Source organism: Bactrocera dorsalis, chromosome 5, assembly GCF_023373825.1.
Source record: "Bactrocera dorsalis isolate Fly_Bdor chromosome 5, ASM2337382v1, whole genome shotgun sequence".
In the NCBI taxonomy this organism is placed as follows: domain Eukaryota; kingdom Metazoa; phylum Arthropoda; class Insecta; order Diptera; family Tephritidae; genus Bactrocera; species Bactrocera dorsalis.
Genome location: NC_064307.1, coordinates 31618513 through 31632775, shown reverse-complemented (window position 1 = coordinate 31632775; position 14263 = coordinate 31618513). Strand labels below are relative to the sequence as shown.

General features: G+C 41.1%; 1 protein-coding gene across 1 annotated transcript in view; it reads right to left on the bottom strand.

Annotated features, from left to right (window-relative positions):
* Nucleotides 1-424: 424 nt before the first annotated feature.
* LOC105224811 (uncharacterized) overlaps nt 425-14263 on the bottom strand; it is a 58011-nt gene continuing 44172 nt past the window's right edge. The window contains exons 5-8 of the mRNA XM_049457909.1: nt 2724-7325; nt 2463-2659; nt 1856-2387; nt 425-1787 (exon numbers count right to left, since the gene is read on the bottom strand). Coding sequence (XP_049313866.1) covers nt 1717-1787; nt 1856-2387; nt 2463-2659; nt 2724-7325 — 5402 coding nt within the window. The 3' untranslated portion in view covers nt 425-1716. The remainder of the gene's footprint in view (nt 1788-1855; nt 2388-2462; nt 2660-2723; nt 7326-14263) is intronic.

Here is a 14263-nt window from a genome sequence, read left to right as displayed (position 1 = left end):
CCCTTTACGAAAACCGTGCTGAGAACAAGAAAGTAGTGGAGAGATCCGGAAGGTTATGTCGTCTGTTATAATTGTTTCAAACAGTTTAGGTATTGCAGACAACTTTGCTATTCCCCTATAGTTTTCAATAGATGACCTAAATTCACTCTTATGTGAAGGAATTATAAATGACTTTTTCCATATGGATGGAAATAAGCCTTGCATAAGAGATGAATTAAATAGTTTTGTTAGGGGTTGGTACATATATTTGGCACATTTCTTAAGAAAGCATGATGAAATCATATCTGGGCCATAATTGTATGATTGTTCTAACATATTTAACTGATATAAGACGTCTGCTTCAGAAATGGTGGTGCATTAATGCATTTAATAATTAAAATGAAAAGAAATATTTAAACTTTTTGAAGTTTTCACTTTTATTTATTTAGATTTAATTATTAATAAATGCAATTCGTATTTATTATCTAACTTTCCATGTCAAACACTTTCAATTTAAAAACATACCTACATAAATTTATTTCACCAGTTTTTGCCGCTGTTCGGCGACTGGCCGGGAAGATTACTCAGTGTACTAAATGCACGTTATCAAAATTTAAATACATATACTGTGTGTTTTTCATTCTTAGACGTACCTATTACATGTATGCATATGTTTTACACACACAGATGCATGTACAAATGTGTATACTTATGTATGTGTATTTGTGCTTGCATATGTAAAAATATTGACAGCACTTTGCCTTTACGGCATTTACAGTTTTTAGTGATTTTATATTTTTTACTTACATGTGTATTTACAAATTAAGATTTATATTTTGATAAGAGATTCACAGTTTTTCAGAATCTGGCGTACTTTGAATGGGAAAAGGCATTAAGCATGTTAGAAAAGAACGATAGTGCTGTGATTTAAAAATATTTCATGAACCGTTAATTGGTTTGTGCTAGTTTTAGACAATGGCAATCGCTAGTATCTAAAAACAAGTCATTTATTAAGATTAGAATTTGCTTTAATGTCGCTAGAAAGAGCTACCTTGATAATAGTTCGTCTGTTTTTAAAGATGTTTTTCTATAAATTTCATTTCTTCTCACGTTATTAACATTAAGGAAATTATTTAATTTTTTTTTTTATTATTTTCGAACTGCTTCGTCATCATTTAACTTAATGCTACTAACTAAAATTTACGCAGGAAATGAAAAATTAAATTAAAGATGAGAATAAATAGTTGTAAATAAATAAGTGTGTCGTGAATGGTTAATTTTTGTGGTAGTATTTGGGTGTGAGAACAATTGCCAACATCACTGGGTCAAAGAAATTGCACGCATGCGCATACACATTTGCCTTACATTTATGAAAACAAAACTTTGCACTTTCACAAGCAAATCTATGGCTTGCCACTTAATAATCGTTGTCCCTCGCCAGCAAGGCGGCAATTGCTTCGAAGTATTTAGTCGTAATGATAAGACATAGTTTTATGCATAGAATAAATAAACTTAATAACTACTTTTAGGCGCATGGAAAATTGAAAACGCGTTTAAAATGGTTGTACGCGCTTGTGGTTACAGCGACGGTAAAGTTTGTGCCAAAGCTCCATGCCGCTCAGCACTCTAAGTGGAAAGAATTGTCGCTCAAAACTTTGTCACACTGCCACCAAACTAATTTCGAGTCAAACAACGAGCTGGAGTAGCAGGCGTGGGCATGTCTAAGGTGGCGCACACCTACCACAATGGCATTGGACGATGTCTGGCAAGATAGTTAGGCAAACTGCTGCTATTTGGCGCCGGACATCCTAAAAAGTGTACACAAATATTTTAGTACTTTCTATGAAATTATTAAACTAAAAACTATTAAACTTACTACAAACGGAGCAGGTCTGCTCATCGGTGCCATCACCGCAACCATCACGACCCGAGCAAACGATAGCCGTCGAGCGACAGCGTCCATTGCTACAACGATGCGGACAATAGGCATCCTCGTTCTCTAGCAGGCCACCGGCATTCAGCAGACGCAGGAAGAAAGTCGGCATCGAACGTGAGCCACATAAGTGTGGTGGCTCATCGCTGCCATCCCGGCAGGAGATAATCGCATTACAGTACTCATATTCGGGCAGACATTCGCCGCTCTTGCAACGGAAGGTATGTGGCGGACATGTGCCCGCTTTCACAGCATTGCAACCCAACTCGTCCTCACCATGCGGGCACTGCTTGCGTCCATCGCATCGCGCGGCACGCGAAATACAACGGCCACTACGCTCACATTGGAACGCCTCCTGTGGACAGGTTTGATTTAAACGCGCATTAAATGTGCACTCCTCATCAGAGTCGTCATTGCAGTCTGGACGGCCGTCGCACACAAAGAACCAGGAGATACACACGCCGCTGGAACGGCACTACGCAATTGAGAAGAATAAAGACATTATTAGATTTGTTACTCTAAAAGGTTTGATATTTCCGTTTTTAATTACCTGGAATGTTCCAGGCGCACAACCTGTACGCTGAGCACTGCATTGCGATTCCGCCGCTGTGTCGGACAATGCGCAGTCACATACGCCACGCGTGTTACAAACCGTATTGGGGTCGGCCAGTTGACATTGTCTGTCATTCATGCAAGTCAGACCGAGTGAAACGGCTTCCGTACCCAATTCAACACGCTTACGAATTTCTGTGTAGAAAGAAAAACTCTTCAGCTTGAAGCCCCAATCTAAATATCTCTTCACCTCACTCACCTGTATTTGGTTTGACGCTCAAGATGTTCTCTGTGCCTGGTAGTTCTTTTACTGGCTCGGGTGTTGCCTCGCTCTCTGGCGTTACATCTGTCATTAGTGGCTTAAGTGTTGTAACTATCGGTGCTGCTGGTTCCATTAGCGTTACACGGCTAGCCAAGCCCAACATAGTCTGCGTGGTTATTTCAACGATATCACCAGGTGTTGCGGTCGCTTCCTCATTGCGGATTTCTTGTGCGCCGTCGCCTGAGGCTTCTTCTTCCACGTTGTAAACTGCATTTGAGGCTGTAGTAGTCTCCAATATTAAACTGTCCGATTCTAACTCTTGTGGATGTATATCGTCAATGGAAGTTAAATCAAAAGGCATCTCTTCAGGTGATAATGTGTGGTCAAGTTCCTCAAGATTTTCTGTTTTGGTGTTGCTTTCGGCATTCAGTTCAGTGAAATGTGTAGCGGATTCTGATTGTTGTGGCGCTTCTATATCATTGCTTGCTTGCACACTCAAGTCTTGGGCGTCAGGGTAGAAGGTTAATTTGTCGTCATGCGCCTCATGTGTCTCTGTAGTTTCGATCTGTGGTGGCATTGCAAGTTTTTCTTCAACAATATTGGTGTCAGCTGAAATTACGTCTGATGCAGGTACCACAGTCTCGTCTGGCTGTGCGTTGATACCTTCTTTTTCATTACCATGAGAATCCTCCTGTGATATGACGCCTTCCACCTCTGTGACGGCTTCTAATGGTGTCGCTGTAGTTACGTCCTCAGACATAAGATCGCTAAGTATGTCGGCAATCGATTCGTGTTCCTCAAATGATTCATTATAAACGTCGGTGTGTGTCAACGATTGTGGAAGCGACGCGTCATGATCATTAAAGTCAATGAAATTCGTCTCGGTCTGGTCATCAATATGGCCCAGCATTTCGCCGGTATGCTCGTTTTGTGCGTTATTAAGCATTTCGTAGCTTTCAACCGGCACATAGTCTAACTCGGGTAGCAAAGTGGCGGTGTCTTTTTCAGAATTTTCATTAAGCGCTAATTCTAAAGATGTTTCTGAGAGATTTGCTGTTTCTTCATTCGAACCAATAGAATTGTCTGCTTCTATGGGATTGATATGTTCAAAGGAAGTTTGGCTGATTGGTTCCAGTGGAATAGTCTCTTCAACATTCGTAATTTGCTCAAGCTTGCCTGGATTTTCAACAGCCTTGTTGTCGTCAATGGCGTTTTCATGCATTGCCGTTACTGTACCCTCTGACGTGGTTTGTTCTGCTTCTGGTGTTTGATCTTCTCCATTTTCCACAACTCTCAAGTGATCTTGTTCATTATCAGTTTGTATGATCGCCTCAGGAATCGGTGCTTTTTCTACTGCTGTATTCTTCAAGTCCTCCTCAGCTGGCTTTACATCATCGCCGTTACTTATTCCTAACTCATTTCCATTTTCCAAAACGTTCCTCACCGTGTGAGTTTCGCTTTCAGCCTCTATGTTGTCTTTGTTGATTTCAGCGGACGGAATAATCTCATTATGTTCTTCAGCTTCAACGTTATTTTCTTGGATTAGCGGCAGTTGGGTCGTTGCTACAGCCTCATCAACAATTGCAGCTTCTTCTAGAATATGCTCATCAGTTTGTTCATTAGTACTAGCTTCATTTTCTTTTTGGTCAATTGTCTCGTCAGCGGCATTCGGCGCACTTGGCATTTCTACAGTGTCAGGGGTAAACTTGTTGTCATCATGATCATGTGTAAGTCCGGCAACTTGCTGAACTAATTCACTAGCAGCTCCATCATTGTCTACTAAATTAGCTTCCTCAGTTACAACGCCAGTTGATCCGAAAGCATCTTCATTATGCAGTTCGTGTTGCGCTAGTAAATTGTCTTCCTGGTTCTTGTTAGTTTGTTCATCTAAATTTTCTTCTGCAACAAAATCGTGTGTTGGCAGTTGTGGTTCGTTTACAATTTCCTCATCGTTGCTTGGTTCAGCTTGTAGATCCTCAGGTTGAAGAATGTTCTCCGCCTGCATTTCTGGTGCGATTCGTTCCGTTATTGCGGCTGATACTTCCTCCGGCTCATCAACATTGGTGGTAAACTGCGCATTGTTGTTGTGCTCTTGTTCTGCAAGTGCCGGCTCGAAGTCTACATTGCTTGCGTTTAAGTCATTAACAGCAGTAAAACTTTCATTTTCCACATTTTCGGTTTGCTCTGCTTCTATCGCTGAAGTACTGTCATCTGCCCGTGGCGGCGCAGGCTGTGCAAGTTGCGCTTCACTTTCAGTTTCATGTGCTTCGACAACTTTGTTTTCTTCCAAATGCTGTTGACTGAATTCCTCCGCTTCTTTCTGGTTTTCATGCTCAGCAAACGATGGCGCTTGAGGCTGCACTTCGAATTCCGATGTCATGGCAGAAACAACTGGCGTATTCTCAGATTCTTGAGCCCAATTAGGAGAGTCAGTTACGGCGAAGGCTTCATCTGCATTGTTTGCTTCAGTATTTTCACTATTGAATTCATCTTGTGCTGTTTCATAATCAAATTTCATCGTATCATCGGCAATGTCTGCTGCATTCTCTTCTTCGTGCTCCACATCTTCGTACATCTCCATTTCGGGGTGAAAGTCAACATATTGTTGTTCCGAAGACATTGAATTTGGCGCATCGGTGACGTCATGAGGCAACATTGTGGCCGCTGACAACTCATCAGCATAATATTGATTTTGCTCACTGTGCTGTGGTTGTGTTCCAGCGGAAGATGAACTTTCCTCTTCGACTTGTGGTACTGGGTTCGGTTCAATATTTTGTTCATTTTCGTTAGCGGTTTGCTCATATTGGTTTTCAGCGTCATTAGTTCCTTTGTTATGTTGAAATTCTTCTGGAAGGTTTAGGGATTGTTCTTCAGCAGCATGTTCCGTTTCTATCAAATTAGCCGCTTCAATATTGTGCTGATCTTGTGGTATGTTTTCTGGCACTTTCTCAACAAGGTGTTCCGCTTGAGCAGCATTAGATGAGTCATTATTTTCATGTTCCTGAGGAAGATTTCCTGTCCCATCCTCTGGTAAGGATTCCACTTCAGCAACATTAGGTGCTTCTATGTTTTGAGGGTCTTGTGGAATATTTTCAACCACTTCCTCTTCGGCACTGTGTTCCGTTTCATCTAAGTGAGTTGCTCCTACAGTAACGTGTTCCATTTCATAGTCTTGTGCTACAGGTTTTGTATCGAAGCTTGGTTGCTCCTTCTTTATATTCTGTTCCGAATCGCTATTGATTTCTTCTTGTGTTGGAGTTGTATGCTGATCTGCACCATATTCATATTCGTCGAACAATTGTGGTGTTTCGTTATTTAGTATTTTGTCCTCTACGATTGGCTCAGCTGCACTTTCGGTTTGCTCATCAACAATCTGCTCCGTTTTCACAGGTAGCTCATCTCCCACAGGTTCCTTTTCCAATTCATGTTCGCTTAAAGGATGAGCAACTACATCCACATTGTCAAAGGATGTTTCTGCAACAGATGGTTCTTCAGCAACATTAGCATCATCTACTGCTGGCATTGACTGTTGTTCAACATTTGAGTCTACTTTAATTTTCTCTTCTTCTACCAAATCTGATTGTTTGTTATCTTCTAGTGCGTGGTTCAGCTGTTCCTCTTTTTGCAAGGTTGAAACTTCTTCTATTGGCTCAATTTCCGCATGATTGGTTTCTTTATGATCTTCATTTTCTAGCTGATCTTGTTCTTCAATAGACTGTTCTACTTTAACTGGCGTTGCTGCTTCAAACTCTTTATGGTCTTCTGCTACATGATCCAGCAGTTCTTGTTCCGCTATTTGTTCAGCTTCATCTATTGGCTCTGTTTCCACAAAATCTGCTTCTATATGCGATTCCGTTACACGATCCAGTTGCTCTTGTTGTACGGCTTGCTCAGTGTCCTTAGCTGGCTCTTCAACAGCTTGCTTATGATCCTCGGCCACGTGATCTGGTTGCTCTAAGTTTTCTTCCTTATGTTCTTCTTCTACTGAATGCACATCATTCACCGGTAACTGCTCCACCTGCTCTGCCTCCAATTGTTGCTGTTGTCCGTTGGCATCAACTTGTTGCTGATTTTCTACATCGTCGCCATCATACTCTTCATCGATCTTGTAGGGATAATCATCTGCGACTGGTGTGGTTTCTTGTGGTAATATTTCATCAGCTGCTATTGCATGTGATTGTTCATCAGCTGCAGCAGGTGTTAATAACTGTTGTGCCGAAGTTGTTGGCGAATCCATATCGGCATCAGAATTAGCTGGAGATTCGGCTATATCATCGAAAGTCGATTGTTCCTCAACGCTATCATACCGCACTGGTTCAGCCGCTGGGGCCGACGTTGTTGTGGTTGCTGGTGCAGCTGTGGTTGTCGTTGTGGAAGTTGTTGTGGTGGTAGTCGTGGTGCTAGTTGGCGCCGGCACAGGTGCTGCAGCTTCGGTGGGCACTAAAATATTACCCTCCACACAAAATCCACCTACAAGTTTGGCAGGCGAAGTGCACTGGCAACGACCGAACAGATTTGGTATGAGAAAATCACAATGGGAACGTGTGTCAAACATCTGACAATGGGCATGACTGTAGCATACGGAACCAGGCAGAGCCGCTGGAAGTAAAGTAATGTAAAAATACATATTATCTGAAAATGGTTCCTGTTAAGGTGAATGTAGTTGTGAGTATAAATAGTGCGTGATTTGATAAAATTCACTGTGGAAAATGCCTTAAAGTAAAGTACGACCTGTTGGAATTAATCCAGTAAAAGAACAGTTTGGAGTGGTATGTGGACCGGTGGAATCATCGGTCCATATTTCTTCAAAAATGATCCCGGTAAGAACGTAACCGTCAAAGGCGACCGCTAACGTGCCATGATAACCGAATATTTGATAACTCAAGTTGTAGTTCGTGATCTTATCGACATTTGGTTTCAATGAGACCGCGTCACTTTTCGCACGTCGCATCAGTAAATGGATTTATTGACGGCCGGTCGATTGGCCAAAGAGATCGTGTGATATCACACCGTTGCATTTTTTCCTATGAAGATATGTAGAGTCTAAAGTCAATGCGGATAATCTCTTTTCGATTCAGGTCTTGGAGCAAAACATTAAGCGTCACATTCACCAGTTACCAGTCGAAATGTTCGAACGAGTCATCGAAAATTGGACTCAACGGATGAACCATCTGAGACGGAGCCGCGGCCAACATTTGAAAGAGATAATCTTCAAAATACAAATGCCAAAAAATTTTCTTTCGAATGATAATTAACATTTATTTTTAAAAAGAAAATCTCGAAATAGATCACCCTTTACAAACTGACTCAGGAAATGTCTCCACCTTGCAAACGAACTTAACTATATAACATTGGAAATAGATAAGAACGCCTCATGATCATAACCAAATAATGATAGATTTCTTCCATCATAGTCTCTAACTTATTTCCAAATGCTAGGTACTTTATAAAATAATACCCGGTATTAGCCAATATGGCCAGACAGTAAACTCGTATCAATGCTGAGTACATAAAGATTAGGGAAATCAAAAATTAGCTTGTGAGTTTTTTTCTCTTTTTTGTTGCAAAAGAATTTGAAACCTACAAAAGCGTGTTGCACCTGCATAGCAATTGCTCCGATGTGTTTACTAACACAAAATTGCATTACACACATACATAGATATTGCAGGTATTTGTGGTTGGAAATGTGGTTGCTTATGGATGCTGCGTGAATGCAACAATGAGGCATCTCGGAATGCTGCATAGCAGCACACCGTAACAACAATACAAAAAGCGAAGAAAAAACATACAGCGAGCCATATGTGGCAAGTCGCCATATATACCAGCACAAGCATATAGGCTTTTACATTTATATGTATGTATATGGAATATGTATGTACGTCATTGTGGTGACCCACTTTGCGCCCGTACAGCTAACCGCTCCAACAGCTCTGACAATCAACCGAAACAACCTGTTTTCACCGGCAGCTCAAGTGCAGCGTTCAATAAATTTCCTCTTGTTGCTTTATTCTATGCTTCAATCGGTTTTTTAAGTTTCATTGCTGATTTTTATTAATATTATTATTGTTGTGGTTAATGTTATTGGTTCATTGTGGCAAGTTCAATTGTGGCGAGACGACGACAACCGCGGGACACTACAACAACAGCAACAATCACACAGCTGAGACGCGGCGACAAAAACGTTTCAAGAGCAAAGCCGGAGACTAGGGCAAACTGACTGCTCGACTGACAGTTCGCGGTTGAGTAGCGAATGGCGAATGGCAAATGGAAAATGCTGAAGCGTTCGTCACACTTTTGTTTCAGTTGCTTTATTTTGCTTTTGTTGTTTTTGCGACTGTACTGTTCCTTAGTCGCCTGCTGCCAATCTGTGGCTGTTTACGTCAACGAACCTTACAGCGTCAACGACGCGTCGGCAACTAAACGAAGCCACGACGCAGACGTGCATCATTGGCACGTCCCAGCCGTTGGCTGCGTGTCTGATCACTTGTTGTTCGTATGAGGCATCGATTGGTGTACGGCAGATTATCGATGTCTTTAGCGCCATTTCTTATTGGCAAACTATTCAACATTAACTATGACTTAATGGGGATAGAGGAGAAAAGTGGTTGCTTTTATTCGTGTTCTTCAAGAGATTAAACAAATAAAAAACGTTAACTTCGTTACAGAAGCTAAAAATCCTTTAGAAGAAGTTGCCTTATAAGTAAGAGCTTGTTTTGATCGTTCAGTTTGTATGACAAATATGTGATATAGTGGACCTATCTGAAAAATCAAGTCTTCAAATGTTCCAGTGCCAGCCAATTTTTCATGTTAAATTTAGTGAAGATGTCTCTTCAAGTAAAATAGTAACAGACTATAATAATATTAAAAATGGTTCAGAGTTCAGCAGCTGTGCAGTCACAAGATCCTTTTGGTCCAGTTTAAATCGCAAGAGCTCTAAGGAACTCTTCGCTATCAGCAAGAGCCATCTTTCAATGGTTGCAAGAGTTTTAACTGGACACTGTCTGATCAGGATTCATGCAGTAAGATTGAATATTCTACCGGGTGTCAACTACATTAGCTGTCTGGAAGAGGATGAGATAGAATCAACTCAACACTTCCTACTCAAATGTGTCGACATCCAGGTGAAATAGCTGAAATAGAAATAAGACATCTAAGCAGGTTTTTTTAAAGGTTCAAGGCGTTTTTACCGACTGCTTATATCTAACTACGGTAGTTTTTCTTCTGGGTTTACAATGGAGTGTATATAATAGTCATGCAGAAGTATCAACATTCTAACATAACCTAACCGAAGTAATAGTCTTCCCGAGGCGCCCTAATGGTTTTAAATGCAATACCCAGCTAACCACCAAAAAGAGATATCTAATTGGATGTATAGTATAACACGAATCGGAAAAACATTACTAGTTATTCAAACAAACTGTCAGCACTTTCAGGATAACCTAGCGCTAACATGCCCGGCGTTGCGCTTCTCTCTTTGGCAGAAAAATTATATTTTTTTCAATGCTATAAAATTTGTTAATCTCCAATTCCAATCTTTGCAAATCAAAACCTGATGGCATTGGAGAAAACCATGGTTCGCTAACTTTGTTGTTGCTGCCACACACAAAATGTTTAACCAGGGAGCACCACTGAAAGTTAAGGAACACAAAAGAAGCGAACCGAAGACGTTTACCTTTAAGTGAGCACATTCAAAATTGCTTCCATCAATAGCGGTTGTATTTGCAACTCTCCATGTTCGGCTTGTGGTTAGTAAAAGAAATGATAGCACTGTAATCAACTGTCAGCTGAGTTATTCGCCATTTTCTTGTGTCAAATAATGGAACACACAAATGTTTCTCCTCTCGGCCACTGCTTTGCCAGTTAATCTTACAAGTTATGGATAAGTTACCCACACACATGTTGGCACAACCATTTGTACACTCACACACCTGGCTTTAATTATATGTACACACTCAGCAAATGCTATACTGATTACCATTGCCATTACGGCTTTTATTGCGTTCGCGATTATGATTGTGATTGCGGGAAATGCACGAAAGTATGTTGCAACAATTTTCATTGCTACATTTGTCCAACTGCACGAGTGTGCAGTGCAGCAGTCAAGCAAGTGACCGTCGAATATGGAGGTGAGCTTTTGTCCAGGGGCAGATTAAGTATGCCTGTAGGAAAAAGTTGTGATGAATGTTGGAAATGGAGTTATATTAGCTGAGATAGAGTGATTTTTGCATTATCTCGGTTTATGCAACTCATTTCGAATATAAGTGATTTTAAGTCTCTCATCTGTGGCTGTTTTTTTTTCATTGAGGATGTTTTTTACATAGCTGATCCCAAACTCAGCGCATAACCCTGGAGAGAAGTGTTTCGCCTTCAAACGGATGATTTTTGGCTACCAGAGGATAATTGGTCTATGATCGGAAGTCGTAAGTTGCTATGTAAAAGAATCATTTCTGGCCACTCCCAAGTAAATGGCGCTCAGAGAACTTTTCTCACTTGAGTGAACTGTTACACATGAAACCATCCTCACGCGGTACCTACGTCAATAAAGAAGAATAATTTTAAGTCCATCCTTCAGCGAAATACGATTCGGTAGGCTTAAGATCAGTCTAACCACCATCGCCCATTTAAGAGTTGAATTATTGAATGTTGTCTTTTTTTCAGGTAACCTACCTAGATGCCGTCATACCCAACATATGTTCCGCTTGCAAAACGTTCCCGCATGATACTAACCACCGCTTTGCATACCCATAGAGCCCGAGTCATCTGACAACCCAATATTGATCGAATATGATTCGATAATGATTCGATCCCTTTGAAAAAGTTCGTTTTCCGAAGCTGCTTCTATAGCACTTCAATTAAAACTAATCTACTTTTCCTAAAAACACGGTTATAGCTAACCGCTACGACAACAAGGGCAACCTGCTTTTAGCTAGCAAATGCATTCCTCAATTGATTATGCCCGTAGATCAAAATCATGGATTACACTTGGCATTGACATCGGTCCAAACGCACAAGCATCGCATCAGCTTTTCACCTAGAGGGTGCTTAGCTACAGAACCGCTTAAAAGCTCACACGTACCACAATGAACGTATGCATTTGAACATAACTGCGCCGTTGCACGCACTCACGCACGCGCTACTTTTGACACAGATTCAATTTCGTTTTCCGGTCGCGTGCGCATGCGAGATCACTGTTAACCGAAATGTGAGAATTCTTAAAAAAAAAGGCGAGAGATCAAAGAAACAGCATAATAATAACTACAACAAAGCAAAACGAGCTAAATTGAAAAACAACAACTGACATTCACATATAATTTATTGCCCACAATTTTCGTGGGTATGAGTGGCTCTGCCACATTAGGCGGCCGGAAAAGACCGACAATAAGTAATTCACATGCAATGCCGCTGAGCGACGGCACACAGCTGATCGGCAAACGCAGATGCGGCTGAATGAGGACAGTGGTGATAACAACTGTAAAAGCCGACAGCATCAACTGCCAAAGCAACAACAACCACAACAACAACATAATGCATGACAGTAGCAGTAATATGGCTGGCTGTTATTGCAGATCGACGACAATTCACAAACAGTATCTATGCATTTGTGGCGGCTAGCTGTGGCAGTGGCAAGTGGCATAGCATACATTTCCTAAGTTGGTGTGGCGTCGTCGGGCATTGCATGCACAAAAGCATGGCAATATATGCAACAACTTGTTGCCGCATGTGCGTGCAGCAATGTGGTCTTAGGAGCGACAATGTGTTGCATGTTCGCGCATGGATTTTCAATGCCGCATTTACCGGCAGCAATGACACTCAATGGCACTCAATTGCCGGGTATTAGTTCGATACAATTGGGTTTGCCGTCAAGTTTGCTATTAAATACAGCTGCACGTGTTCACATGGATGTGTGTGTGTGTGTGTGTGTGTCGCTACACCTTTGGTTGAGCCTTGCCATTTCTTTGCGGCTTCGTTGAGCAATTTACACACTTTACAGTTGGAAGTCATTCCATGTGCACATATGTCACGCGGTATACACACGTACACTCATATGATATGACAAGCTGGAAAAAATCCAGGTGAACTGGTTCAAGTTCACTTTGCTACCTATTTGTTGCATTCTTGTAGTTAAACCTAGAGTGAATATAAGTAACTATGCTTTCTGTACAAATACAAGTATATACATATGTATGTATTCTTTAGTTTAGGATCTACTACACAATTATGTGCACACAGAGATAACACCCATTAGTCTTGCTTCCAGTGAGACTAGGTTTTTCAGCTGAGCTCTATGTTACCCGGGGGTCGGCAATTCAATGATAGCCGGACGGGCTGTAGTAGCAGGTTAGTTGCGAAATAAAAGGACAAGGAACGGCAGGAGTGGAGAATGTGGTATAAAAGCAAGCTAAGCCGATGAAACCCCTGCAACAGGGGCCAGTCAGTACCGCCTTTAAAAATAGGTGTAATAAACGTCATTTGGGGATGTTTATCTTCTTTCCCTGGTGAAACAATGTGCCGGTTCCGTCGCTTCAATGGTTCAATATTAACGATTGTTCGCGTAAAGGAAGGCCAAAACTTTTCGAATACGTGAATTGAAGACTTTGTTCGATGAAGGTCTCTGTCAAAAGACAGAAAAGCTTGCCTCAGCATTGGTAATCACGCGCCTTGTCATTTCAAAGCCACTACATGCTCTGGGAATGGTACAGATACAAGGAACTTGGGTTTCTTATAACCTCAATAAGAGGAAAGGCATAAAAAAGGGATTCGCTCGGTTTCACGTTGTGGAACCCGTTAATACCTACCTGGAAACGCTTAATTTTAGAGTCCTACACTACCCCCAACATTCCGCCGATATTGCACCGTGTGATTATTATTTGTTCCGTTCAATGGTTCCATGGCACATGGTCTGCCTCAGAAGCAGTTCCACTCACAAGACGACATCGAAAAATGGCTTGATTCTTGGATACCATCACAGGATGAAACGTTATGGTAAAACGTTATTCGAGCTTTGCCAGAAATTTGGAAAAAGTTGTGACTAGCATGCGCAATACTTCGAATAATTCATTTGAAACCATTTCCATGCAATAAAATTGCGTTTTCATTGAAAGAACTACGTTCCACACAAAATATATATAAAAAATCAGCCTTACGAGCTGAGTCTATTTACTATTACCGACTATCTGTCCGTGAATAGTCCCTTGGTTCTTGAGATATTGATCTGAAATTTTTCTCACGTATTTTTTTCCTCCTAAAGCTGCACATTTGTGAAAATCGCTGTTATCGGGCCACTATAGCATCTAACTGTCATACCAACTGAACAATCGGAATCAAATGCTTATTTGGAAAACTTTTTTAGTTGACCTGGTAAGAACAGTAAATTTGGTATGGCTTATTGCCAAAAGCAAAAATAAATTACAGTGGTACAACATCCACAGGAACTATTTAGATCGGACGGCTACAGTGGTATAGATCAGAATCTAGTTTTGTATGGAAAATTTGACAATATATCTTCATAAATTTGTAAATGAGCTAGTATCCATGAC